The sequence below is a fragment of the Salmo trutta genome, chromosome 28 (assembly GCF_901001165.1).
Source record: "Salmo trutta chromosome 28, fSalTru1.1, whole genome shotgun sequence".
In the NCBI taxonomy this organism is placed as follows: Eukaryota; Metazoa; Chordata; class Actinopteri; order Salmoniformes; family Salmonidae; genus Salmo; species Salmo trutta.
Genome location: NC_042984.1, coordinates 21460282 through 21487501, shown reverse-complemented (window position 1 = coordinate 21487501; position 27220 = coordinate 21460282). Strand labels below are relative to the sequence as shown.

Sequence of the window (27220 nt, the reverse complement as noted above, 5' to 3'; positions counted from 1 at the left end):
TCTCTTTTATATTGGCAGATGCAATTGTCACTGAAAATATCAATGTCATGCTTAGATGTTTTAGTCTGAGTACCAGTTTGTTTAGTTCATTCTACCCTTTGCCACTCCTGTCATGATAAACTTTTGCATAATGACATCGAGTTCAAGGAGTGGAATGTTAGATAAACAGACTGGTACCCCTGCTGGCCATAGATGTTTAAGGTCATGACGCTGATGATTGAATATTATGATAATTCTGGTTGATTTAGACATATTTATGTGTTATGTGTAATGGACTGTGAAAATTATAGAACAAATACATTGTATTATATTCCATTCTACTCTACAGCATCGCGCCTGCCGCTTTTGACAAGAACGTTTGGTCTGCAGACAGCAAGACGTCATCATTTTACTGTTGTTGTGGCGGCAGACCAGTGAAGCGACGAATGAGTCAGCAGAGTAGGCACTTCCTATACAATCAAAAGGGGACACGAGATCTTTTAAAAACAATCAAATCGATAATTTTTTACAAGCAAGGAAATGGCAGTTCCTGCTGTCCCGAATCTGCAATTGAACAAAACAGTAAGTCAAAACTCCCCAGAACGTAACATCCATATTGACGAAAGAGAATTGGAGAACATCACGAACAACGATGGAAACGGCACTCTCCCATTACATTCTCCGTGGACTTTTTGGCTTGATAGGTAAGCTCACCATTTTATCATTACGTGGACTTAATGGTGATTCTTTCTATGCTTTCATGGGATGAGTTTGTCACAAAATAGCATTTGCGATAGCTAGAAAGCCTTCTTGCCAAAACAAAGGAGTAGGCCTTGCAATCAGTTATGCGTATAACGCCGCAGTAAGGCAAGATGACTACCATATTCATTATACATTATATGATTGTTACACTTGACTATTAGTCTGTGTTTTCGCAATCACGATACATTGTTTCTTATTCCTCAGCTGATTTGATACCATGCGCACCATTAGATATAACATGTTCTCAAACTCAGTCTTTGATTTATTTTAAAACTTAAGATCACTGCTTCACTGTATTTGTAAATATGATTATATTATGGGAGGTGTACACATGACCTGCAGAAATTGGACTTTGTCTATTTTCATGAACACTGTGAGTGCTTGTATTGGGGCATAGTCTGTTAAGACCTTGGATTGGGGAAAGCACTTGGCCCTCTGATTTGTTGTAAACATGTTTTTTTATGAAACATCGGCCTAGTGGTGAAAGTATTTATTTCCAATCTCAAGACTAAAAGTCAAATCATAGGCTGGTCTGTTTTTGTTTAGGCTACTGCCATCCATTGACACTTTAATGTGGGCAATTATTCTCTGTCTTGGTTTCAATTTAGATTTAGCTTTTTTCTAGTAAAAACATGTGCATTGTTACGGATGTCACAATAATGGCCATAGATGATCATTTTGCATATACAGATATTATGTATATCCATCAATGTACTGCTCTGACCAAGAGAGAACGCAGACAATTTAAAGGGGGTCAGTCTTGTTTACTGCTGGGCTAGAGTCCAGTGGAAAGGGGATTGACACCTGATCTCCGACCTGGCTGCTTTGAGCACAACCTCTTTTGGCTGAGTTATCTAGTAAGGCCTGTTTACAGAGTGGGAGAAAGGCTTGCTATATGTACAAAACTAAAGAGGTTATTTTAGGACTGATAGATAGATGATAAATTAGTTTAAATGTTGATGTTTTGTAGTGCTGGGCGATTCCGAGTTCGGTTTCGTTTTGGGATTTTTTTAGGACTGATAGATCATGCCAGATGCGGAGTTATAAATTCGTTTAAATATTGATGTTTTGTAGTACTGAGTGATTACTAGTTCGGTTTCGTTTTTGAAAAAATAGTCACAGTTTTCAATTTCGGTTTCGATATTTAAAAAAAAAATGCATTATGTGGGTTCAATGCTGTAACAACACAGAATAAACCAGTTGATGGTAATGACTGTCCATTTACTATGACTTATTGGGCTCCTGAGTGGCGCAGCCGTCTAAAGCACTGCATTTAACATGTTAGATTCATCCAATGTCTGGCATGTTTTTGGAATACGTGATGGCGTCGACTGAGTGCTAGTGCGCATGTGATGTTGGTCTGTATAAACAGGATGCAACCCGGATATAGACGGTTCATGAATCGGCGTAGTCTAATATGAGTCTCCAGTTTTTGTTATACCACGGTGCTTGGGCCCCACAGGCTTGCTTGGCAAGAACCAACGAAAACAAGCAGCTGCATGCGCAATGTATTCTGATCATTGTAGTTATTAAGGACCACGTTTTTGCGCTTAAGTTGGAAAACATGTCTCAGAGAGAAATCTCTCTAGAGAAACGCCATCGGTCAACGAACAACATTTCAGTTAATCGCTCAGCACTAATGTTTTGTTTGTATCTTTCCTCCAGGTCTTTACCAGGAACAACGGCAGCAGAATGTGAATCAGGTCTGAAAAAAATCTACACTGTGCAAACAGTTCAGGTAAGGTTTGCGTGTTAGTTGAGAGTTTTAAGATCTGCCTGCATCACATCATTATAAATATATGTACTGTACTTCTTTATGTTATGGCTTTGTGTTTATCAATAATAATGTAGCAATAATATGAATTTGATAATCATGGTAAAGAACCTATTTTTCCTCACATCTTTTTGAATAGAGCTTTTGGAGTGTGTACAACAATATACCTGGAGTGTCCAGCCTACCACTGAGATGTAGTTATCACCTAATGAGAGGGGAGAGAAGACCACTCTGGTGAGCCTAACTCACCTAATTCATACATAAACACACAAGTCTATGCATAATTCTATGTGTAAATTATATTATATGACCTTTAATTTACTCTCTTGTCTTTCTATTTCATCCAGGGAAGAAGAGAGTAATGCAAAGGGGGGAGTTTGGAAAATGAAAGTACCCAAAGAAAGCACTGTAAGTATGATACAAGTAATCTGTTATGTTTTAATCATTCATACAAATGTCATTTATCATGTTTGTTGAGTAAATGTGTGTAGTATTGGTTACATACTCAATGTGTCTTCATTTCCCCAGCCTGCTGTATGGAAGGAGTTACTGCTGGCCACTATTGGGGAGCAATTCACTGATTACTGTGCATCAGGTAAGAGTGTGAGGAGAGAGAGTGTGAAGAGGGAGCGAGTGCATCGTGCAGTGTTTTTCAGACTCCAACTGCGGGTTTTGGTTTACATGGTCTGTTGTCAGCTTGTACAGCCATGTCGAATGAGTCAGTCAACCATACAGAATAACTCTGTGAAATGCCATGCTCATCCAACGGTTTCTGGGCCTTTCCTTTGGATGCCATCCTGTTGTACATTCCTCAGATTGTTCAGGTCCTGCACTATGACAAGATGGGCTATGAGAGAGTACATCCAGTGGGCGGCCCAGAGGTCTCAGCTCTTGGCCCACCAGTTCATCTGGAACATGAAGACTAACATCTATGTGAATGAGGAGGCACACCACAAAGACCCTGACATCGGGGATCTGTTGGGGGAGATGATTGAGGAGAAAATAGGCTCTCAGTCTGGTGCATTTAAATACATCTACCAGAGAGAGTTTGACTTCTTAAACAAAATCACCAACGGGAGATGAGAGGAAGAGGGCATGTCTCAAAGCTCTGTCTGACAAGGTCTAGCAAGGCTGCTACCTGCCCAGTAACCCAGAGGCCATTGTACTGGATGTTGACTGTGAGTCTGGAACACCCATACAGAGTGCTGCCAAGGCCCCATACCTGGCTAAGTTTAAGGTGAAGTGTTGTGGGGTCAGTGAGCTGGAGAGAAAGGGTCTGCGTTGTCAGACTGACTCCTAGGGCGTGGAGCTGGGCGAAGACGTAACTTGCAGGATCGTCGGCCAGGTCGCCATCTTTAAAGTAAGATGACTGCAGACAGGACGTGCTGGCTCTCCAGATCATTTGTCTGTTTAAGAACATCTTCCAACTGGCGGGACTGGACCTGTTTGTGTTTCCCAACAGAGTGGTGGCTACCGACCCTGGGTGTGGTGTGATCGAGTGTATCCCAGACTGTAAGTCCCGTGACCAGATGGGCAGACAGACAGTCTTTGGGATGTATGAGTACTTCAGAAACTAGTATGAAGATGAGTCCACTCTAGCCTTCCAGAAGGCGAGGCATAACTTCATCTGTAATATGGCTGCTTACACCCTGCTGCTCTTCCTGCTACAAATCAAAGATAGACAACAGGAACATCATACAGGACAGCAAGGGGATGCCTTATCCACATCAACTTTGGCTTCATGTTTGAGAGTTCTCCTGGTGGTAACCTGGGCTGGGAGCCAGACATCAAGCTGACTGATGCGATGGTGGTGATCATGGGAGGCAAGATGGAGGCCATACCTTTCAAGTGGTTTATTGAGGTGTGTGTCAGGGGGTACCTGTCTGTCAGGGCCTACATGGATGCAGTGGTGTCTCTAGTCACTCTGATGGTGGACATTGGACTACCATGCTTCAGAGGACAGACCATCAAACTGCTCAAGCAGCGACTCAACCTCAGTTGCTGCTTTCAAGGTCACCCAGAGCTGCTTCCTCAGCAGCAGGAGCAAGACCTACGATATGCTTCAGTATTACCAGAACCAAATCGCATACTAATGACCTGCTGCAGTAGTATCACATACTGAAGACCTGAGACCTGTCTGATATGAGTCCTTATTCTCTATATATGCGGTAACCTCTGCTTTAGTCTCTGTCTGTCTGTAAGGTCAGAGGATGTCCTATATAGAAAGTAATTATCCTCGGCTTGCTAGCTAGCTAGCATCCAGCAACTTGTGCACTTTATAGATCGTTGTATTTCACCCACCTAATTGGACCCTGACCAAGAGCTGTTATACTAGACTAGAGAAATCACACTAACCAATCACACAACCTCTAACTGAACTTCAATACAATCAGAAAATCTCATGGTCATCAATGTCTTGATGCAATCACATTGTGTGTGTGTGTGTGTGTGTCCAGTAGTCAAAAGCGATGAGTAGATCTTCTCTCGGGGGACATTTATAATGGTGGCGCTAGTGACTATATCTGTCTTGAGTCAATCACATACTGTGTGTGTAGCCATTCCAATGTAGTTGTGTCCAATTCAGAATAAACCAGTGTTTTGTTTACCTACTAACTCTGCATGTCTCACGACCAGACCTTCTAGTAGTAACGTCTTACATGGATTAAGTAGCGGTTTTAAACAGGTGTGTGTGTGTGTGTGAGAGATTCTGTTTGGAGACATTCATCTTTCTGCACAAATAAATATTTAATTCACCTTCAACTCTGTACTTCAATCTCCTGGATTTGCTTTTAGTATGAACGGTTGCATCACCGCCTGGTATGGCAACTGCTCAACATCTGATCGTAATGCGCTACAGAGGGTAGTCCGTACGGCCCGGTACATCACTGGAGCCAAGCTTCCTGCCATCCAGGACCTCTGTACTAGGTGGTGTCAGAGGAAGCCCCAAAGAATTGTCAGACTCCAGTCACCCAAGTCATAGCCTGTTCTCTCTGCTACCGCACGGCAAGTCCTGGAGTACCAAGTCTAGAACCAAAAGGCTCCTTAACAGCTTATACCCCCAAGCCATAAGACTGCTGAACAATTAATCAAATGGCCACCCAGACTATTTGATTGTGTTTTTACACTGCTGCTACTCGCTGTTTATTATCTATGCATAGTCACTTTACCCCTACCTACATGTACAAATGACCTCGACTAACCTGTACACCCGCACATTGATTCAGGACCGTTACCCTCTGTATATAGCCTAGTTATTGTTATTTTATTGTTACTTTTTATTTTAAAAATTACTTTAGTTTATTTGGTAAATATTTTCTTAACTTTCTTGAACTGCATTGTTGGTTAAGGGCTTGTAAGTAAGCATTTCATGGTAAGGTCTACACCTGTTGTATTCCACGCATGTGACAAATGAAGTTTGATTTGATGGTGGTGGTGATGAAGACCCAAAAAGCAATTTCTCTAAACCTTGGCACAAACAGAAGGGTAGTATTAAATGACAACTACACTCCTCTGATGTTATGCTAGATGTTACCTTCTTAATGTGTGACAACATATGAGATTACTGTGAGAATCGCTTCAAAAACCCTGCTGTTGTCACGCTATATATCAACTTTCGGTCTTTATGAAGATGGTTTACTTGATTGTTTGTAAAGAGATTTAATTTTACATCTGTCTATCATTTTATATTAGATGTCATGTGTTATTTTTGTTCTGAATGGATGTTATTATTAATATATAATTATTTTACTTGGATGTATAAGATGAAATACCCTATATGTATTACAGAGTGTGTTTGTAATATAACGTAGTCGGCTATCGGTTAAGAGCAATGGGCCAGTAACTGAAAGGTCACTGGTTCAAATGCCTGAGCTGACTAGGTGAAAAATCTACTGATGTGCCCTTGAGCAAGACACTTATTCTTATCCAGAGTGACTTACATGAGCAATTAAGGTTATCTGCTAAATGACTAAATGTAAAGTTGTAAAAAGTTTACAGCTTTACAATATTCCATTGTAAAATTTTACCTCAAAATACTGAAAGGTATGGATGTGTTTTACCTCAAAGTACTGAAAGGTATGGATGTGTTTATCTGAAATATTTTTCTTCTCTGGTTATGTTTCAGAGGATGAGGTGGTTGGTGTTAGTGTCAGCGTTCGAGACAGAGAAGATGTTGTTCAAATCTGGAATGGAAATGCCTTTTTTGCTAACGAAGCAAACATCCTAGGAAGGATCTATGAACTTCTTCCACAGATAACTTTTAAAGCGGTATTTTATAAGCGTGAGTATTTTCAATCTTGTATGACATGATAAAAACAAGAGTAGAGTACGTGCTAGTTCACTCCATCAAAACAATGTTACTCTTCCCTTACTATAAATGAGCCTATTGATAACTCATGAGATTCATGTATTTGTTTCTATTTCAGCACATGAGGAGCACCATGCCTTCGAAGGAGGTCGCCCAAGACATTAGCAAGCTTTGCACATTTGACACTTTGTTGTTTTTGGTCTTGGAAATTGACAGAATCTTCTGAGCTCTACTGTCTTTTGTAAATGTGTTATACAATTACTTCAATTTGGGCAGACAGAAAATGTCATAGCTGGGCTTCATTTTAGGATGACTGATATATGTTCTTTAGTGTTAGTTTTTTTTATACAAAGATATTTAGCTAAACCACACATTTTATCTCAACAGTGCACTTTTACCAGAGCCTTTTAGTTGTTTTCACAGTTTCCTGATCTTACATTGAATTTACATTGTTCCCTGATTCTAGAATGAATGGAGAGTATTTTCCTCAAGCCAGTATTATTCATACAGTTTTATGCAAAAATGTTGCACATACTAATTTTTTATTTATTTATTTTTTGGGGTTCGTAGTTATTTTTGGCGGGTGGGGGAAAGAAATCTGTTAACTGTTACTGGTTGTTAGATTTGTTAAATAACACCAACTTTTTTACAAAAACTAAATCGCCACTCTGCGTGGTACCAGATAAATGCTATAGTTTAGTTTACCCTGAGTGTTTTGGTAATTAGCAGTGGGTCATTGTACAAACACATTCAATTGTTGTTTCAGAAATGCACAACGGGCCTTTTTCATTTTTACTGTAATGAACAGGATTACTATTACAGTATCTTCAGTTCACTAATGCCTATTTTCTAAGTTGTGCACTCATTTATTATAAACTACATAATTGTGGTTTAATCAAGGAATATAGACTACGCCTAGATGGGTCTCAGTTTTCTGAAGAATATCAATTGGTTCATTCAAAAAAAAAATCTTAACTTTTGTGTGTTATTACATTTCTATCATGAATATTATTCTCATTTATGACCTACAAACGTTAAAAGAAAACCATTTTGAAATTCAAAAAACGATATGATGTATGAACCGTGCTTTGGGTTGAATGAGTACTTATCTTTACCAAAGACCTTTCTAACCCTCTCTCTCTCTCTGTCGTGTGTGTGCACAAGCATGCATGTGTGTATGTGCATGCTCCCTGCCAAGCTTTTTAAGTTTTGTAACTTGTTGGTTGTAATTGTCATCAGATGCGGCCTCTGTAGTTGATTGATAAGCTTCTCTGTGACTCAGGTCATCCATGTTCAAACACTAAGCATATTAATTAGTGACGTTTTTGTTGAAAGAAACAAATAATCGTACATAATGTAGCTGGACTTTCTGGCAGTTTTTACTATAGCGCCCAGTCAAGGTGAGATCTCAACTGATTGTTAATCTTTGGAATGGTGCCTTGTGTTTTCCAAGGGTTTCAGTCTTGAAAGTTGTTTATTTTTAACATATTGAACCAGTCAAAATGTAAAATCGATATTTTTGCTGATAGATTTTGAAATGTTGGAAAAAAATGAAATGCTAAACAATCATGCCTTGTTATCTGTCGTTGGTGCTGTTTTTTGTTTGTTTTTTAATCAGGTGGCTGTGATGTCATCAAAGGCACAGTCCAGTGTCAACTGTTTATCCGTTTGCTAACGGTGGTTGCTGAGTGAGTGCATGTCAATCGCTTCTTATCTTGCTCAACAAGACGTGCCAAATAGCTAGCTAGTAGCTCATGAGCTACACATTGATGCCCTGGTAAGTAAATGGTAGTATGTTGTTATTGGATAGCTGATGCCATTTATTCATCTCGTTAGCTAGCCTAGCCAGCTACTAGCCAACATAGGCGGTAAACAACCACATCAACCCGTTTAGCTAAATAACATTAGCGTTATACAACAACAACGACGACGAAGTGGCTTTTAACAGCTAGCTAACTAACCAATATTTTTTGATGTTCTCTTGGATAGCTAGTTAACGTTAACTAATTCCAATGTTGTTCGGTAACTTGCCTATCTACGACTGCTAGCTGTTCGCTACATTTACTTGCTAGCTAACGTTAGCTTTAATACCAAATATGTATTTATAAATAAACCAAGATAGACCACAGCCAGTCGTTAAAAACGGCAAGAAATGAGTCATAGTGGACAGAACAATAAAGGAGTTGGGCAGAGTCAAGCACGCGCTAGTGAGATCCTATTGGCGCGTTTTAGCCAACATTTGCATATTTCCGTTAGGGAACGCCTACTCTGAATTGCGCGTGTGCTGTAACTCAATTCGTCTTTGTACTCCTCAGCAACGCAATTTTGTTTTTACTTTAGCAAAGGGTAAAGTTTACAAACTGTTTGTAACATCATAGTTTTGGCAACAGAAAACTGTATTGAGATCAAAGGTTTCATCAATGAAAAAATGCGCAGAATATCGCCCAAAATACATCTTGTTCCATCTTCTACCACTGCTGGCCACTAGGCTTCCTCTCACTACCAAATTTGGTAGTAAGTGGAAACGCCAAGCGGACGCTTCACATCTATACATCCGGTGAAATATCTTGTTCTGTGTTAATACTAGCTAGCTAGCTAACGTTAGCTAGCAAATTACATTTCCATGGTCCGTAGTTATGCTGTTGTAGATATTTTGCTGTCTTAGCTAGATAACGTTAGCTAAAACAATGCATTTCCCAATGGTGGAAAAAGTACTCAATTGTCATACTTAAGTAAAGATACCTTAATAGAAAATGACTCAAGTAGAAGTGAAATTCACTCAGTAAAATACAACTTGAGTAAAAGTCTAAAAGTATTTGTTTTTACATATACTTAAGTATCAAAAGTAAAAGTATAAATTATTTCAAATTCCTTATATTAAGCAAACCAGACGGCACAATTTTTTTTAAATTGTAATTTACGGATAGCCAGGGGCACACTAACACTCAGACATAATTGAGAAACAAAGCATTTGTGTTTAGTGAGTCCACCAGATCATAGGCAGTAGGGATGATAAGAGTGTGAATTGGACCATTTTCCTGTCCTACTATTCATTCAAAATGTTAAGAGGACTTTTGGGTGTCATGGAAAATGAATGGAGTAAAAAGTAGAATACAATTATTTACGAATGTAGGGAAGTTGCCTAGTTAAATAAAGGTACCAAATGTAAAAGTTGTCAATAATATAAATAGTAAAGTACAGCTACCCCAAAAAACGACTTGAGTAGTACTTGAAAGTATTTTTACTTAAGTACATTACACCACTGGCATTTCCTTTTTTCTCGCTGTGAAATGCCCCATTTCAACAACACCAGCTAAGAACTTGTAGCCTCTTAATAAGACCAATTGACTGTCCCTCTTCTGTTCCCATGTGTTTGGCAATCTGATTCATGGATGGATGTGGGCCCCATAAACTGGATGAATGTGGCCCCCACACATACTATGCCCATAGCGTCTTGTGCCAAACCTGGAGCTTACTTATAACAACTGCAAAGAGTTTTCAGTTGGGCAGGTGTATGTCTGGCAGGTGTGCTGTCATTTAAAGCATTCACATTAGATGTAATGCGCTGAAACGTTATCACCCCAGGCTGTTTTGTATATTTTTGCATGGTTTCCAATGTAGTTATTTAGGCTAGAAGTTGCTACAGGATATGTGATTCTCAATACCCTTTACAGGTTTGCTAATGGAAAGCCTCATACAAGGAATTTTAACTAACCTATTATTGATGATATTTTCTCAATTCTGTGGAGAAAAAAATATAATAGAAAAATATCTTAGAAATGTCCATGTCCAGGTGGTTCTACAAAAAACTGCGAAAACTCAGAAAGATATTAAATCCACGTTTTGCACCTAGTGATGAGTTCCCTCTCCATTTTAGCTTCCAGACATCTTGCATTTCCCAACATCTTTACAGGAAATTGTTGTATTTTTTGGGGTGGAATTTTCATTGTTGGACATAAGACTGTAAAAAACCTCGTGATCTTAATTTAAAAAATCTGTTCCCAAGTATTCCCACGGATAATAGACACAACGTGATTGTATTCAAATGTAAGCAAGGTTTGAAATTATTATGTTTTAGTCAAACTTTTTATCTGTTTGTGCTTCTTGCGGTCAATTTGCTGTCTACAAATGATTTGTAATTATGTTCCGTCCCCCCGACCATCCGCTCAAGAAAAAATCGTCCTACGGCTGAATCTAATTGATGATTCCTGGCATACAGCATATTATGACCTGGCTGACAGAACCTATGCTTAATGTTGCACTGCTGCTCAAGCTGATCCATGATAGAGTTTGATGGGTTTGAGTGGATATTCTTTTCAGAATCACTATCCTGTGGTGTCTCTCCCACAGCAACAAAGAAGATGATGATATAGGCCTAGTCTAGCATCATCCACCTGGTTTATGAAAATGGCAATAAAACTAAACTTCCTGCGGGTCAGCTATGCAAATGTTAAACGAAAACATTTGATTGAATTTCACATTTGCTTATTTCTATTTGCATTATCCGGTAATTGTTCCCCAGAGTGGTAAACTTAGCATGCAAGTGATTAACACACATTCACTTATAAAGGATAGCCTTACAGTATGTAGGGCCCTATAATATCCACGTTGCAGAGAATGTGGACAGAATCACGGAATCCAGACATTAAAATGTAATTCAACAATATAAAAAAAAAAAGAACTTTGTAGGAAATCAACTAAATGTATTGAACTTATTAGACAATTAATTAATTTGCCCAAATGAATCATGTCATGAACAAAATGCGTCAGTGATTTGTATTTTACTGCAACTTTCTGAAATGTTGTGGGTGGGTGGGTGGGGTGCGCGTATGTCTACACTTTGTGTAACTGTTAGCAATTATGCTAATGATTACCTTCTGGTAAAGATGGAAAGGCTTTCCCGAAAACCTTCTCAATTAGCCTATCTGCCAGAATGATACCATGATTATATGCATCAATCCACGGGCCATTTGCTTAACAAACTCTGCAATCACATGAGCACTACAGAAACATCACTAACCAAAGGTCTCTTGCTGGTGCACACTTGCATTAAAGGTTAACTACACCCAAAAATAAAAATGTCTGCTTTGGTACAGGCATACAATGCCTTTTGTTTGTGGCTCTGAATTATAGTTTTGATTAAAAAGAGTGACAACTCCCAATGGAAACATGGGGGAAATGTTGATCCCCAAAAAGTAGCAAGGAGCTGAACATTAGACAATGCAATGCAATTCATTGTGTATGCCTGGACAGACAGGAATTGCAGTGGGCATATGGTTTGCCCTTGTTCTATTTGCAGAGTGTTCGTGTTTATGCAAACAGGCGTACTCCTGCATTATAAACCACAGCACCTGTTCATGTGTTCACAGTCCACATAGGCTATACACTTCTTACGCTACTGCTTTGAACTCAGTTGAACACCTACAGCGCTGTGCCTTTTCTGCCAAGGTAAGGATGGTGTACTATTGTAAAGATATGCATAACAGTTGGTTTGATATTTTGACTAGAACCCCAATCTCTCGTTGATGATTGTTCTACTAATTTGACCTTTCTATAGTCCGTTTTGTTATAATTCTTAATGTGTTTTTTCTTTCTCATTGATCTGTATTTCAGATCTATGGTAGGCTAGGCTATATCTAAGAGTCAGGATTGAAATGCATTGTGGTATAGACTAGGCCTATATTTTCGGTCCTTACTGTTGTAGGTATTGAGAGGATTCCCCTCTACCCTAAAAACCTAGTGTTTGTGTTGCTTGTCTGCTTTGCTAGCAGCACTGGATCCGACATTGGGAATGTTGAAGGGCATTAGGATGAAACACTGTTTTGTGTGCAAATACACCCTTGGCTGCTGTAGCCTAAAATAAACAGGAATCAGTTTTGCTGTGGAATGAAAAGGGCAGTAGGTACTGAAGTCAGACTTGATAGGCAATGCAATATTGTATCTTACAGTAGGTTATCTTACAGTAGGTTAGCCTATGTTTCAGCTTTCTCCAGAAGTAGATAAGTCATAAATACATTTTATGAATGTATCTACATCTTCAGCTAAGTGGACATTTGCTGTTTATTTTAGCTGTGTTGCTTTTGAGTCGAACGCTTCCCCAACTGTACACACGACCCTCCCTTTAATGCGGAATTGTGCTACCTGCCAGATCTGTTTATCGCACCACCTGGTAAATGTTAAATTGCTCCAGAAGGACGACGTGTTTACTCATAAACACCGACCCAAGGTCCCTTTGTTTACCGTAGCCATGGCAGCAATCAGCTACTCAACAAATATCTCCAGTTTATGTTGGCAAGAGGGAAACTGTTGCCTTGATTAGTTAAAGCAGAGTAACATCTTGTCTTTCTCTGATCTGCAACAATATTGAAGATGTTTCTAGGATGAGACAGATTGTCTTCAGTAAGAAACCGCATGTGGGCATTTCCATGTAAAAGGAACCATGAGCACTAACGTGAAGTTTGTAGGAGCATGTCAAATGAAAGCCATCTATAAATTATAGTTGGACATTATTTGCCTTCTTTAAATGTAAGAAACATTGCCTTGTGCCTTGTAATTCTGTTACCAAAACCCCATATCGTTTAAGTTATTTTCTCATTTCTCTCCCTTATGAGAGGGGATAATGAACGTTCACAGAAATAACAAGTAAAGGCAGACCTACCAATTAGTTATAGTGTTTTTATTTGTTTATGAATTATTAACTGATTAAAACACATTCTGTTACCAAATCAGTAATGTAATTACTGCAATTGAATTGGCAACAATTGGAAATCCTATTCACAAACCACAGCTGGGTCACGTGCAACTGTCATTCCTTCCACTGTCATACTGTTCAGCTCATACCTTTTGTCTGGTGGTCAAAGCAAAACTGTGAAGTCTGTCTGTCTTTCTGTCCATGTCACCTCTTCCGACTCTTTCTACCACCTACCCACTTTCCATTTAGTGTAACAAGCATCCTCACCCACTGACCATCGACCGATACCAAAGATCAATGGACGTTGAAATTTGGTCAGTCCGCCCTGGCCGGACCAAATCTGAACCAATCATAAGCTTCTATATTTCACAAGTTTGGACAAAACGGTACAGAAAAGTAGAGCACACTAGAGTAGAGTACAATATAATGTACTGAACATATCTACCGTATTCTACTGTGCTGTACTGTGACGTCCAAACTTGTAAAACGAAGACGTCTGATTGTTTCAGATGTGGTCTTGTTTGGGGGCGGCGCTCATTACAATAATAGCTAGTGTGTAGCATAATACCCAAATATGCAAAATAAGGATATTGCATATTTCTACTTTTATGTACCTATTCAGGATACATCACCATGAAGAGAATGATATTCATGTCCATAATTATGCATTTCTGTATAGTACAGATCAGGATGTAATTCCATTACCGGATGTAAATCCACTTCCCCTACTCTAGTTCAGTAACCAAAATATATATTTTTCAAACTCAAGGTGTCATGTCATGTAGCTGACACCCCATTCTTTCTGCAGACCTCTTTGAATCTTAATTCAGAGCTGATATTTAAGCGTTTTGGAGAATGTGGTTGAACAAAAAAACGGAGGGAGATTTTAACGTAATTCTGTTACCAAACTTTGCATCTGCACAGTTTGTTCAGTAAATGTGTTTTTGTGATATTTCTGTGTAAATTGTTCAATGTAGTCTGTGTGCATGTAGTTATATGGACAATCTGAATTCAAGCTTAATTCCGTTATCGTGGAATTGCCCATGTGCATATTGTTCAAAAATAAATGTAGCCTAAAATCAGTATTGTGGAAAGTCACTGTGAATTTACATGAGGTTTACAGCTCTCTTGTTCTGTTCTCAGGTCAGTGAGTCCAGATGCATGAGTCTGGGTCAGAACAGACAGCCTGCACCAGTCCAGCCAATCAGACGGAGAATGGGGACAGTGCTGAGAAGGATGATTGTCTGAGTGCTCAGCCACTAACTCCAGAGGGTTCTGGGGCTGACAGCCAGCAGCAAAACCAGGTTACCAAAGTATTTTATAAAGTGTGCCACATGCTTACTTTCCACAACTAAAGCATAGGGGTTCTCATTGTCACATTTAGCATATTTCTTTGTTTGTATGATAGGTAGGATATCTCTCACTGAGCTTTGAGCCAACTGTAGTGCTGCAGACAGAGACTGCTGAGACACTTTGTGATTGGTGGAGAAGGATAGATCTGTGTTATTGGTTCGTTTTGTTTATGCACACAAGCACTTTGTCAGACTGCCAGACAGTGTAATGTTGTGCTCGGCTTACTGCTATGTCTTTCTCCACCCTGCGTCTTTAACTGCCAAAGACGACCACTGTAAATGGACTTGGTCAGGTTTGTGAACTTGATTATTGTATTTTGGTCAACTAGCCTATTTCTACATGTAGATAGATAACGCTCGTTTGTTTACTGGTATATACATTGGTAGAATTTGCTGGATGAAAAGGACTATGTTAAAGTGAAACAATGGTCATCACATATCTGTGTAAACTAAGGACCAAGATAGTAATTGTGTCTGTGTTAGTTAAAGTGAATTTGCATGTCACTACTACCTAACATATTTATAATGTTATTGTACTGTATAATCAAAGGTAATTTACTTAAATCATATGAAACTGTCCTTAGCTCTTTATTGCCTCTTCCAAGCATTTTCCTTACTCTGGTCTTATAGTTTATATTCCTTTGTGCATTGATGGTTTGTGTGTGTGTGTCTCAGTTGAGTTTGGTTACATACGGTTTGTTAAATCTCAGTTCAGGGAGAGATTTAAGTATAAGGATCTGTTATATGAAAAGTGATTATATTTTCTAGGTTTCAGAAAAGGGATGTAACTTGTTTTTGGCAACATTAGTCATAGAGCACAGACCTCTCTTTGAGGACTAGCCCAGTGTTTACATTGTCCTTCATGGGTATGTGGGTTTCTGTCACATCAACAATAATAATAACAAAAGATGTTTGGGCTGGTCTGGCCTGACGTCATGGAAACAAGGATTAGGTGCAGGATTAGGTTTTGCTGATGTTGTGCATACAAAAGATGAGCCATTCCCATACCATATACAGTGACTATCTGGCTCTCTGAAGTTTTTTTTTCTTCTGTACTGCAGACTTTAAGTCCAGCTGATGCAATTATTTTACCTTCTGCTTTAAGTCATGTAAGCCATGAGTTTATCCTCAGTATCTGCTCCAGGGTATAGGTCTATAAGGATCTTGATGAGCACTGAGCATCAGAGCATGTTTAGTCTGTGTGGGAAAGGGCCATCTCCTTGGCAATCCACTGTTATTGTTAGCCTAGAGCATTTGTGACATCCTCTAGCAGTTTGTTTACTGAATCCCAAACAGAGCCAGCCTTAGTGGGAATTGTTTGTTTGTGGTTCAGACCTTAATTAAGTCCCTATTCCCACTAGGAGATATGAAGAAGACTCTAAGGAGCGGGGTGGCGAAAGAGAATTCAACTTTTCATTTCACATTACATCCTTGCCATACCTTTCGTTGTGGCTGGCCACATGACAATCTTGGTCCGTAGCTCAAATTGACCGTAAATATCACAGTAGCCACTAGCCAGAAAGCACAAACTATTCAACATTGACAAACGTTTCTTCTAAAACATATTACACTGTTGAATAATGCAACCAAACCATATTACATTGCAACAATTCACAAGCATGTATGTGCAGACAATTTAAAGGGTTTATTTTCTCGTCTGTAGGCTACACTCAATACATTTTAGCTTCAAGACAAAAGCACAGAGTTACTGCTAACTAAAGCTAACAAAATGTCTTCATCAAGTAACGTTAGCCTATCAAAAATGGATGATTTAACCCTCTCATATTATTATACAAGTACAGTAGGCCTACATTACAACAAACCAGGCTTCATTTTGATCAATATCATGAAAATTATTTAATGTGGTAAAAGCGAATTGTGACAGGAAACGTGAGTATAACTGAATTCACCACGACAAGCTGTTTTACATGGAAGTCCATACCCGCCACCAAATTTGTTTAATAAAAAGCCTCATGATTTGTCAACGTGACCAATTAGTCTATGCTTCAGTCTGACCAACTGCAGCCTACTGACAACAACCACAGCTGCAGGTAGCCAGAGAAGCCTACGCGCTCTGATCCCATCTGGGCTTGGCCAGGGGAAACGTCATGTCATGTTTTTATAGCCTAAAATAGGCCCATTTATTTGTGTTCTGAGAAAGTGATTTTATATTCACACTTCGGGTGGCAAGGCTACCTACACTATATATACAAAAGTATATGGACATCCCTTCAAAATAGTGGATTCGGCTATTTCAGCCATACCCGTTGCTGACAGGTGTATAAAATCGAGCACACAGCTATGCAATCTCCATAGACCCAACATTGGCAGTAGAATGGCCTTACTGAAGAGCTCAGTAACTTTCATAGGATGTCACCTTTAAGTGCTGTTATTGTGAAATGGAAATGTCTAGGAGCAACAACAGCTCAGTCACAAAGTGGTAGGCCACACAAGCTCACAGAACAGGACCTCCGAGTGCCCGTGATTTTGGAATGAGATGTTCGACGAGCAGGTGTCCACATACCTTTGGTTATGTAGTGTAGGTCTTTTTAATCCAAAATGATTGACTGGAATGAATCAATCAATACAATAGTGATGACATGCTATATGAGTATCTACACGATGCAACCAGCCATACAGCGAGCTCAGCCCTGTTAGTTTTTGTCAAATGTTTGTCAAATTTTTAAACCATATGACTTAATTAATCTGGTCCCATCATAGCCCATATAAAATAGTATTTTTTTTTTTCTAGCTGATTTGTCATACACTACAACTAGGATCCAGTTAGATTAGCCTACTATCAGATCAGGAATAACTCTGGGCCCCAGGAACCCCCAAGTTCCTGCAAGTACGCAAGTTTACATTTGAATGATATGTGTATCCGACGATATTTTGACAAAAAGTATTGTAAGTGTGACGAGGCTCTAAACTGCAATGCAGTTCTGTTTTTGCAACTCTTGCCATGCATCCCTGGCTTTTGTATTCATTTTTTTTATCTATACTAAACAAAAATATAAACGCAACATGCAACAATTTCAAAGATTTTACTGAGTTACATTTCATATAAAGAAATCAGTCAATTGAAATAAATAAATTGGGCCTTAATCTATGGATTTCACATGAGTGGGCAGGGGTGCAGCCATGGGTGGGCCTGCGAGAGCATAGGCCCACCCAATGTGTAATGATCATGCTGTTTAATCAGCTCCTTGATATGCCACACCTGTCAGGTGGATGGATTATCTTGGCAAAGGAGAAATACTCACTAACAGGGATGTAAACACATTTGTGCACCAAATTTGAGAGAAATAATCTTTTTGTGCGTATGGAACATTTCTGGGATTTTTTTTATTTCAGCTCATGGCGCATTGGACCAACACTTTACACATTGCATTTATATTTTTGTTCAGTGTATTTATTTGGCTTTACTTATTATGTTTACTGTAAACATCACCAGAGCTGTGGGTGTTAGGCAGAGAGGGAGGGGTAATTGCTGGATGCCTAGAAAAGTCTGTTCATATGTTTTGGTTTTAAAATGTAAAAAAAGCACTTCAATGGTGTTGTTGGCATTTTGTTTTTCTGTTATTTTCAGGCATGGCGATGTCTAATCTGTGCTCATCTGTATTTGTGTGTTGGCAGGTTCTAGTCTCAGTGTCTATGATGACCCCTCCGGTGGAGACTCCTCAGCAGACACTAAAGCAGCAGCAGGTCCTCAATCCACAGCAGATCCAGGCCCTGCTCCAGCAGCAGAAAGCACTCATGTTACACCAGGTAATTACATCATATTCGCCACACAAATCTACATGTAAATGCTTTATTGTGTTCTGTTTCAAAATTGTAATATTAGCAGGAATTTTTGTTAATTTCTCTGTACGTCACCTATTTTTCATGTGGATCTTCCAGTGAGATGCTGATGGCTTGAACGTGACCACTGTATTTCCTCATGGCCTTCCATTAACTCAAGGTGTTTTTTTTAATTTTTGTACAGCAACACATACAGGATCTTTGCCAGAAACAGCAGGACCAGTTCAATGCCCAGCTCCTACAGCAGAAGCATGCTGAGAAGTCAGGCCCAGAGGTTGGCCGACGTACTTATTGTTTGTCATACGTCTGTATTTTGCTGTCATCTAAATGTTCCAAAGCGCTATATAAAATCAATGTATTATTATAGTATTGCTGAGGCCTCATGTGTACCTCCTCCCCACTCCCCTACAGCAGCTAGCCGCTCAGCACATGGCCATCCAGCAGCAGCTCCTGCAGGTCCAACAGCAGCACCTCCTTAGCCTCCAGAGACAGGGTCTCCTGTCTGTCCTGCCCTCCATGAGCCCCTCTGCAGCTCAGGGTAAGTGTCTACCCCCCCAGCCCCAACCCTAATCTAACATACCCTCCCCCATCAAGTATCTGCCCCATGCTTAATTTGTTGTTGCTGTCCTCCTCCATGGCTGCAAGGCAGCGACATTTGTTTTGGTTGTTGTTGGGCAAGAATATTATAGTTATTTGGCTGAATTAATATATGTACTTGTGTATTTCTCCTAGGTTTAATGAAAGGGTGTGAGAATGGCACCAGCCTGCTCTCTGGTGGTGAGAATCTAGCCACTCTTCAGAAGAACCTGCTCCATAGTCAGCAGTCCACCACCAATGGGAATCATCCATCACAGATCCTAAAGAAGAAAGACAGGTGATTAGTCATTTCGGAACAGTGTTTATTCATTCTCATCTGTCCAACCTCTTCCTGAAGTGTTACATTGATGATATATATGTATGTCTCTCTGCAGTGGGCCTGTGGATAATCACACACAAAACACTCACCCTCTCTATGGACACGGCATGTGCAAATGGTCTGGCTGTGAGGCTGTCTTGGGAGACTTTCAAGTTTTTCTCAAGTGAGTTTCTCTTCATCTATTCAATCTCTCAGAGAGACAAATGAAGGTCTATCTCTCTTACTGTAATAGCAACACTGGGTTCTAGTGGCTTCTTCAGTGTTTTCTTGTTTTATAATAGAATGTGTTTTTCCCCCAGGCATCTGAACAGTGAACATACACTGGATGACAAGAGTACAGCACAGTGTCGAGTGCAGATGCAGGTTGTTCAGCAGCTAGAACTGCAGGTACACAATAGACAAGACATTTGCTTAAATAAAGCCCATTCATTGTACAGTACCTTCTCACTGTAATCAACTTCACATGACATCTTTGTTGTTTTATCTTCTCCTCAATGAAGTTGAAAAAAGACAAAGAGCGTCTGCAAGCCATGATGTCTCACCTCAAATCCTCTGAGCAAAAGTCCAAACCAGCAACCCCAACGGTAAGTCTCTGGAGTATTAAAGTGGGCATGTCTTAAATTCAAATCATGTTACTAACAGAGTAAGACGAGTATTAGCCACAATGGTAAAATAATCACCCTTCAAGTTTGCATTCCCTACAGCTGTGTTCTTTGTATTGCGTTTTAAATGAATCTTTACTTTTTATTTTCTAGGGGAATCTTGTGCCCAATGTCTCCTTCTCCCAGGTGACATTTCCCAAGGTGCTTCCTTCCATGAGCCTGTCTCAAAGTGCCACTGCTCCTTCTACACCCCTGACACCACCCCCAACCTCCTCCTCTATCCTCCCTCCCCACACCCTGCTCACTGTGAGCCCTGGAAGGAGATGGTACTCGGACAGCAAGACCATGAAATACAGCAAGACCATGAATCAAGGTGAGTTAGCAGTGTGATGCTTAACCTAATGAGGGTAGTAGGGTACATGTTTTGATACCTGTGGTAGTTTATCTACTTGAAATGGCTTCAATCATTGATTTTAATAAAACACATTTTGTAAATTCCTTAACAGATATTGTTCAGAATAAAGAAGCTAGACCGCCATTTACATATGCAGCCCTAATAAGACAGGTAAGGAATCTTTTCTTTTATTTCACCCTGGTTTACCCTCCGATGACTAAATGTTAGCTATTCGTAAGGAGTGAGTCTATTGTTTGCTAATTGAATGTTTGCATTTCTCCAGGCAATATTTGAATCGCCCTATAAGCAGCTGACACTAAATGAAATCTACAATTGGTTCACACGAACATTTGCCTATTTTAGACGCAACGCTGCAACATGGAAGGTATTTCGTTGTCTATTTAAAGGGTAATTTACATGTATATGAATACCCTTGTCCTATGTTTAGTTGCCATGCCATATTCATTACGTTTTTTAGGAATGTTACATGGTATTAGATCAACTTGTATGGAATAATGTTCTTCTTTCTGACTCTGCAGAATGCAGTGAGACACAACCTCAGCCTCCACAAGTGTTTTGTGCGAGTGGAGAATGTAAAAGGAGCTGTGTGGACAGTTGATGAGATGGAGTTCCAGAGGAGAAGGCCCCAGAAGCCTGCTGGTGAAGGGTATGTTTAACATGCTCGCTATCTCCAGTATAGCTCCATGTATGTCTCTGTTTCTCAACATGTTAAACCTGTATTATACTAATACATACCATGTAACTAAGTTTGGGCATGATCTGATTTATCTCTAGAGAAACTGCAGAGCAATGTGCTCACAGAAAAACCCGAACTAAATGGAATTCATATAATTCAATCAACATCGGTCAATCAGTTGTTTAAAAAATTGAAAATAACTGATATTTCGGTTATTCGCTCAACACTAGTAACTAAAATAAAAGTGTCTTGTGAGGATATGTTGTCCCTCTATTTCCCAGTGTGTGTTGAATAGATGAACATGTGTTTATTTGTAACTGCAGGTCTCTCAAGAGGGAGAACACTGACCATGGTCACAGCTCCGCTTTTCTTACTCCTAAGGTAAATGCTTTTTTGACTACTTTGAGTGCTAAACCCAGGACCGGCGTTAGGGGGCCTGGCCACATACTGTACCTCCTTTTCCGTCCAAATAAAATATTGAAATAATAATAATTTATTGGGCCGAGAAGCGCGCCGACAGAAAGACTCATTCATCTCAGATAAGCATCCGAGTGAAACAGTTCCTCTCTGTCTCAGTATGTGTAGACCGTGTATCTGATGCTGTCTGGACAAAAACAATATGGCATGTCATACTATTTCTGTCCAGACAGCGTCAGATAGATGGTCTACATATAGTAAGACAGAGGAGTGCTGTTTCGCTTGCTCGGATACTTTCTCCGGTGAGAGTTTCAGCAGAAAGGAAGAGGTGACACGAGGGCTCACTCTCGCCACAAACTCTGTCCAGAATAAGCCCAATGATATTCTGTGTCAGGCTTTCAAGAGCAGCTGTGATTACCTTTAATATTGATCAGCTTTAATATTGCAACTTCCATCAATGTAATTGTCTGCATCATTTCCAATCCCCCATATATTTTTTGGAAACTAATATATATATATATATATATATATATATATATATATATATATATATATATATATATATATATATATATATATATATATATATATATATATATAATATATATATATATATATATATATATATATATATATATATATATATATATATATATATATATATATATATATATATATATATATATATATATATATATATATATATTACATATATATATATATATTACATATATATATATATATTACATATATATATATATATTACATATATATATATATATTACATATATATATATATATTACATATATATATATATATATTACATATATATATTACATACATACATACATACATACATACATACATACATACATACATACATACATGCATGCATGCATACATACACACACACACACACACACACACACACACACACACACAGTTGAAGTCGGAAGTTTACATGCACTTAGGTTGGAGTCATTAAAACTAGTTTTTCAACCACTCCACAAATTTCTTGTGAACAAACTATAGTTTTGGCAAGTTGGTTAGGACAGCTACTTTATGCATCACACAAGCAATTTTTCCAACAATTGTTTACAGACAGATTATTTCACTTATAGTTCACTGTATCACAATTCCAGTGGGTCAGAAGTTTACATGCACTAAGTTGACTGTGCCTTTAAACAGCTTTGAAAATTCCAGAAAATGATGTCATGGCTTCTGATAGGCTAATTGACATAATTTGAGTGAATTGGAGGTGGACCTGTGGCTGTATTTCAAGGCCTACCTTCAAACTCAGTGCCTCTTTGCTTGACATCATGGGAAAATCAAAAGAAATCAGCCAAGACATCAGAAAAAAAATTGTAGACCTCCACAAGTCTGGTTCATCCTTGGGAGCATTTTCCAAACGCCTGAAGGTACCACGTTCATCTGTACAAACAATATTACGTAAGTATAAACAGCATGGGACCACGCAGCCGCCATACCGCTCAGGAAGGAGATGAATTCTGTCTCCTAGAAATGAACGTACTTTGATGCGAAAAGTGCAAATCAATCCCAGAACAACAGCAAAGGACCTTGTGAGATGCTGGAGGAAACCGGTACAAAAGTATCTATATCCACAGTAAAACGAGTCTTATATCGACATAACCTGAAAGGCCGCCATAAAAAGCCAGATGACGGTTTGCAACTGCACATAGGGACAAAGATCGTACTTTTTGGAGAAATGTCCTCTGGTCTGATGAAACAAAAATAGAACTGTTTGGCCATAATGACCATCGTTATGTTTGGAGGAAAAAGGGGGATGCTTGCAAGCTGAAGAACACCAAATGGGTCTTCCAAATGGACAATGACCCCAAGCATACTTCCAAAGTTGTGGCAAAATGGCTTAAGGACAAAAAAGTCAACGTATTGCAGTGGCCATCACAAGCCCTGACCTCAATCCTGTAGAAAATATGTGGGCAGAACTGAAAGTGTGTGCGAGCAAGGAGGCCTACAAACCTGACTAAGTTACACCAACTCTGTCAGGAGGAATGGGACAAAATTCACTCAACTTATTGTGGGAAGCTTGTGGAAGGCTACCCGAAACGTTTGACCCAAGTTCAACAATTTTTAAAGGCAATGCTACCAAATACTAATTGAGTGTATGTAAACTTCTTACCCACTGGGAATGTGATGAAAGAAATAAAAGCTGAAATAAATCATTCTCTCGACTATTATTCTGACATTTCACATTCTTAAAATATATTGGTGATCCTAACTGACATAAAACAGGGAATTTTTACTATGATTAAATGTCAGAAATTGTGAAAAACTGAGTTTAAATGTATTTGGCTAAGGTGTAACTTCTGACTTCAACTGTATGTCACCAGTAGGCTTAGTGAATATACCGGTAATCCCTGTCATTTGGTTACATACATTTCTGTGAATGCATGTAATAATTTGCTGTGTGCGAATGTAGAAAAGTGGCCTTGTGATTTCTGATTGTCTTAACTCACCACGTCCACTACTAATAATAAACTGAGCTTCTCAGTAAAAAAAAAATTTGCTCACAGTAAGGCAACGAAACCTACAGCCATCGCAAATGATAGTAGTTCCTCACAGTATTTGAAAAATCTTTCCAACAGTCTCCTGGCCTCGATAATCATCAAGCCTGTGTGAAAGACCAGATATATCATGATCTGGTGACCCCATATATTCAGTGGAAACGTCATTTAAAAAAAAACCTGCTGTCTGTACGGTGCTCACTGGTACGGAAAACACTGAGGGCCCGGAATAGGCTAATTAAACAGAAAGGGAGGCATACAGGTGGAGTAGAGATGAAAATTCAAGTTCTTTCAATCGCATTCATCAGGATGTTTTTATTTGTCGGCTTTAGGTCTATGTATTTTACTTGGTTGACGATGGAAATTGTAGCCCTACTACTGCATTGGCCTATAGGCTAGTTCCATGCACTAATTTCTTTAGCCGCCAATGGACCACGGTGTATCATTGTATCCATATGGCAGAGCCTGGTGTTCTTGCATTAGTTGAATTTTAACTTTTAGATTTTTATCATTTTAAATCTGATTTTTATGATTAACCACATGACAATGATTTTGAGAAACGAAAACTTTATTATCGAAATTAAACTGTTTCATGAAAATGCGCATACCGTATATACAAATAATCATAACTACCATGCAGATCGGTAGAAATGGTATGATGAATTGTTAGCTTCCCCAAACTTGAAACTCACGAGCTGCCTATGGTCTTTAACACCCATGAAAAAAATAATTTGCAAGCGCGTGCACACATGGGAGGTCCCGTAAATGTATTTAAGGTGCCCCGCCTATGGAAATCAAATGCCCGTCCAACTTATTCGTTCTGGCACCGGCCCTGGATAAACCTATGGCGTGTCTTTTCAGGCTGAATTGCTAGAGAGTAGTATACCTCCATTCAACCCAGCCTCTATAGGAGCTCCCTTTTATGTTCTCTGTTCCAGCAGGAGGAGATGAATGCAGCTCTCTGGTACGGGAATGGATCCTACAGTGACAGCAGTGAAGAGCAGTACCCAATGCACCCTCTGTGAGTTCTATCACCATTCAAAACTAGATTTGATAGAGGAGAAATGGTTCTTAGTTTCATAATTCATTATAAGTACATTTTTTCCTTATCATTACTTCTCTTCTCAGCGTAAAAGAAGAGCTAATGGACGAGGAGGCATATGAGAATGTGCCCCATGACTGTTCAGAGACTGAGAGCTCTGATGAGCACAGCTCAGTGGTGGACCAAGACGGCGGTAGCCCAGAGAGACCCAACCTGCAGCTGGCTCATGTGCCTTCGCAGTGAAAGAGGGACTGTTTTCAAATCTGTCACTCTCCACTGCAAGACTCCCACATTGGACAACTATGAAATATACCAAATTAATATAGAACTGCTTCATATCAAGTGGAAAAACACACATTTTCTGTTGAGGAAATAAATTACTATTTTATTTATTGAGGATATATTGTCCTCACTGTTGTACTGGGTTTTATCCACCGGAGCTCACGTTGAAGACGAGAGCTGATGGCGGAAGCATTGTAACACCCCTTGTCCTCAAATAATGCATCCCTATCAGCTTATTGTGAGGCTGTGCAACCAATGACGAAGCCCTATGGGGAGCTGGCTCAGTGATGCAGAGATATTTCAAAATTTTCCTTCAAGAATGTGTATATCAATAACCAGAGCATTGGCAATATTTATGGACAGCACTTCATGAAGACGAATCTTTGTTTTCTCCCCCTAATTAATTTTGACATGAGAGTACCAGACAACCACCGGATTGTAACAAGCTGTTTTGTTTGACATGATATCCTTGAGAATTGGTTACTTTTAAAAGGGAGCTGTACACTGCCAAAAATATGATTTATGTGTAGCCGATCTGTTGGGATATTATTATTTATGTAGCCTACTGATCGTATTTTTTCCCCCCACCATCCCAAACATGGCTTTTTGGACTTATTTAATGTTGTATCATACATTCCCATAGTTGTGCACTAAAAGCTGTCTCTAATACATTCCGTATAAAAAGTGTGTGGCGAATGTCTGGTTTGAAGCATTCATTATTGTGTTTATGTGCAGGTTTTGAGTTATGACCTGAGTTTGTTTTAACAGTGTGGTAATGGCCATACTTCAGTTGTCAATATAATGTGGATATCTAATGGATGGCAGGCAATGGGAAGAAGACGTTGTTTGGCAGGAGAAGGTTCTACTGTAAATATACTCCATTCATTCAGTTCAGACCACCTCATCATCATCATCAACCAGCCTGGATGTGTGCACACTGCATAGAGATGAGTAAGTAACCTATTGTGGCATCTATATAGGCTCATACCGTGATAACCTATCTGACTGAATAGACAGGTCATCAGAGTGATAAAATATACTTACAATTGACAAAAACTCTTCCTGCCAAAACATTTTGCGCTTTCTTGTTGGCTATGGCTCGGATCCAGATGGGGGTGTGTCCTGTCCTACACGTTTACAGAGCACTGCGATCCAAGCTGCGCTTCATCCACACAGGAGGATCCAGCAGCTTTACAAGAATTGGATGGTTCTGTCCCTTTGTGGACAATAAATATTTTTTTTGTTAGCCTTTGTGAAGTTTTGTTTCAGGGAAAGTCAATTTGAAATTAAGAATAAGTATCTTACCATAAATATGCATACGTGAAAGGAATGGAATATGATCTGCAAATATTATATAGGCGCATAGGTTATATTATTAGGTTGCATGGGCATGTGGTCATTTTATCAAACATTTTTAATAACTGAATCTTGAGAGAAAAGGCTTTGTTTTAAAAAATTGGTTATCTTCTATTTTTCTGGTTAGGGTCATCTTTGTATTTACTGGTTAATGGTAGAGCCAAGTATCTTAGTGGGGAATGTATCTCCATTGCAAGAGTGCTAAAAAAAATGTGGTCCCATTCTACCTTGACTGATGCAGACTTGTATTCTGTAGGGGAGAGTGGGGTAAGTTGAGCCAAAATGTTAGTTGAGCCACCCCT

The 27220-nt window shown here is 39.2% G+C and overlaps 2 protein-coding genes across 6 annotated transcripts; both read left to right on the top strand.

Annotated features, from left to right (window-relative positions):
* Nucleotides 1-198: 198 nt before the first annotated feature.
* LOC115165794 (eukaryotic translation initiation factor 4E type 3) lies at nucleotides 199-8387 on the top strand. The gene is made up of 7 exons (XM_029719167.1): nucleotides 199-683; nucleotides 2407-2479; nucleotides 2655-2749; nucleotides 2863-2923; nucleotides 3044-3110; nucleotides 6639-6794; nucleotides 6940-8387. Exons 1-7 carry the CDS (start codon nucleotides 520-522, stop codon nucleotides 6984-6986), a joined length of 663 nt encoding a protein of 220 aa, XP_029575027.1. The 5' UTR covers nucleotides 199-519; the 3' UTR covers nucleotides 6987-8387.
* An 82-nt stretch (nucleotides 8388-8469) lies between these two features.
* LOC115165793 (forkhead box protein P1-B) lies at nucleotides 8470-26258 on the top strand. 5 transcript variants are annotated; one of them, XM_029719164.1, is made up of 16 exons: nucleotides 8470-8598; nucleotides 14656-14816; nucleotides 18501-18632; nucleotides 18850-18939; nucleotides 19080-19203; nucleotides 19398-19539; nucleotides 19637-19744; nucleotides 19881-19968; nucleotides 20082-20165; nucleotides 20337-20556; nucleotides 20690-20748; nucleotides 20861-20962; nucleotides 21117-21244; nucleotides 21598-21655; nucleotides 25177-25259; nucleotides 25367-26258. In XM_029719164.1, exons 2-16 carry the CDS (start codon nucleotides 14670-14672, stop codon nucleotides 25521-25523), a joined length of 1722 nt encoding a protein of 573 aa, XP_029575024.1. In that variant the 5' UTR covers nucleotides 8470-8598; nucleotides 14656-14669; the 3' UTR covers nucleotides 25524-26258. The 5 variants fall into 5 exon arrangements, with proteins under 5 accessions (XP_029575024.1, XP_029575025.1, XP_029575022.1 ...); XM_029719165.1 differs by having other exon boundaries at nucleotides 19077-19203; nucleotides 25180-25259; XM_029719162.1 differs by having other exon boundaries at nucleotides 19077-19203.
* The last annotated feature ends 962 nt before the right edge of the window (nucleotides 26259-27220 follow it).

Bases quoted from the DNA above. Each gene is read 5' to 3' on its own strand.
- LOC115165794 (XM_029719167.1), top strand. From the start codon at position 520: ATGGCAGTTCCTGCTGTCCCGAATCTGCAATTGAACAAAACAGTAAGT. The intron at 3,111-6,638 runs GTAAGAGTGTGA...GTTATGTTTCAG, and splicing joins CACTGATTACTGTGCATCAG to AGGATGAGGTGGTTGGTGTT. The intron at 6,795-6,939 runs GTGAGTATTTTC...TTTCTATTTCAG, and splicing joins TAAAGCGGTATTTTATAAGC to CACATGAGGAGCACCATGCC.
- LOC115165793 (XM_029719162.1), top strand. From the start codon at position 14,670: ATGCATGAGTCTGGGTCAGAACAGACAGCCTGCACCAGTCCAGCCAAT. The intron at 20,166-20,336 runs GTAAGTCTCTGG...TTTATTTTCTAG, and splicing joins CCAAACCAGCAACCCCAACG to GGGAATCTTGTGCCCAATGT. The intron at 20,749-20,860 runs GTAAGGAATCTT...GCATTTCTCCAG, and splicing joins ATGCAGCCCTAATAAGACAG to GCAATATTTGAATCGCCCTA.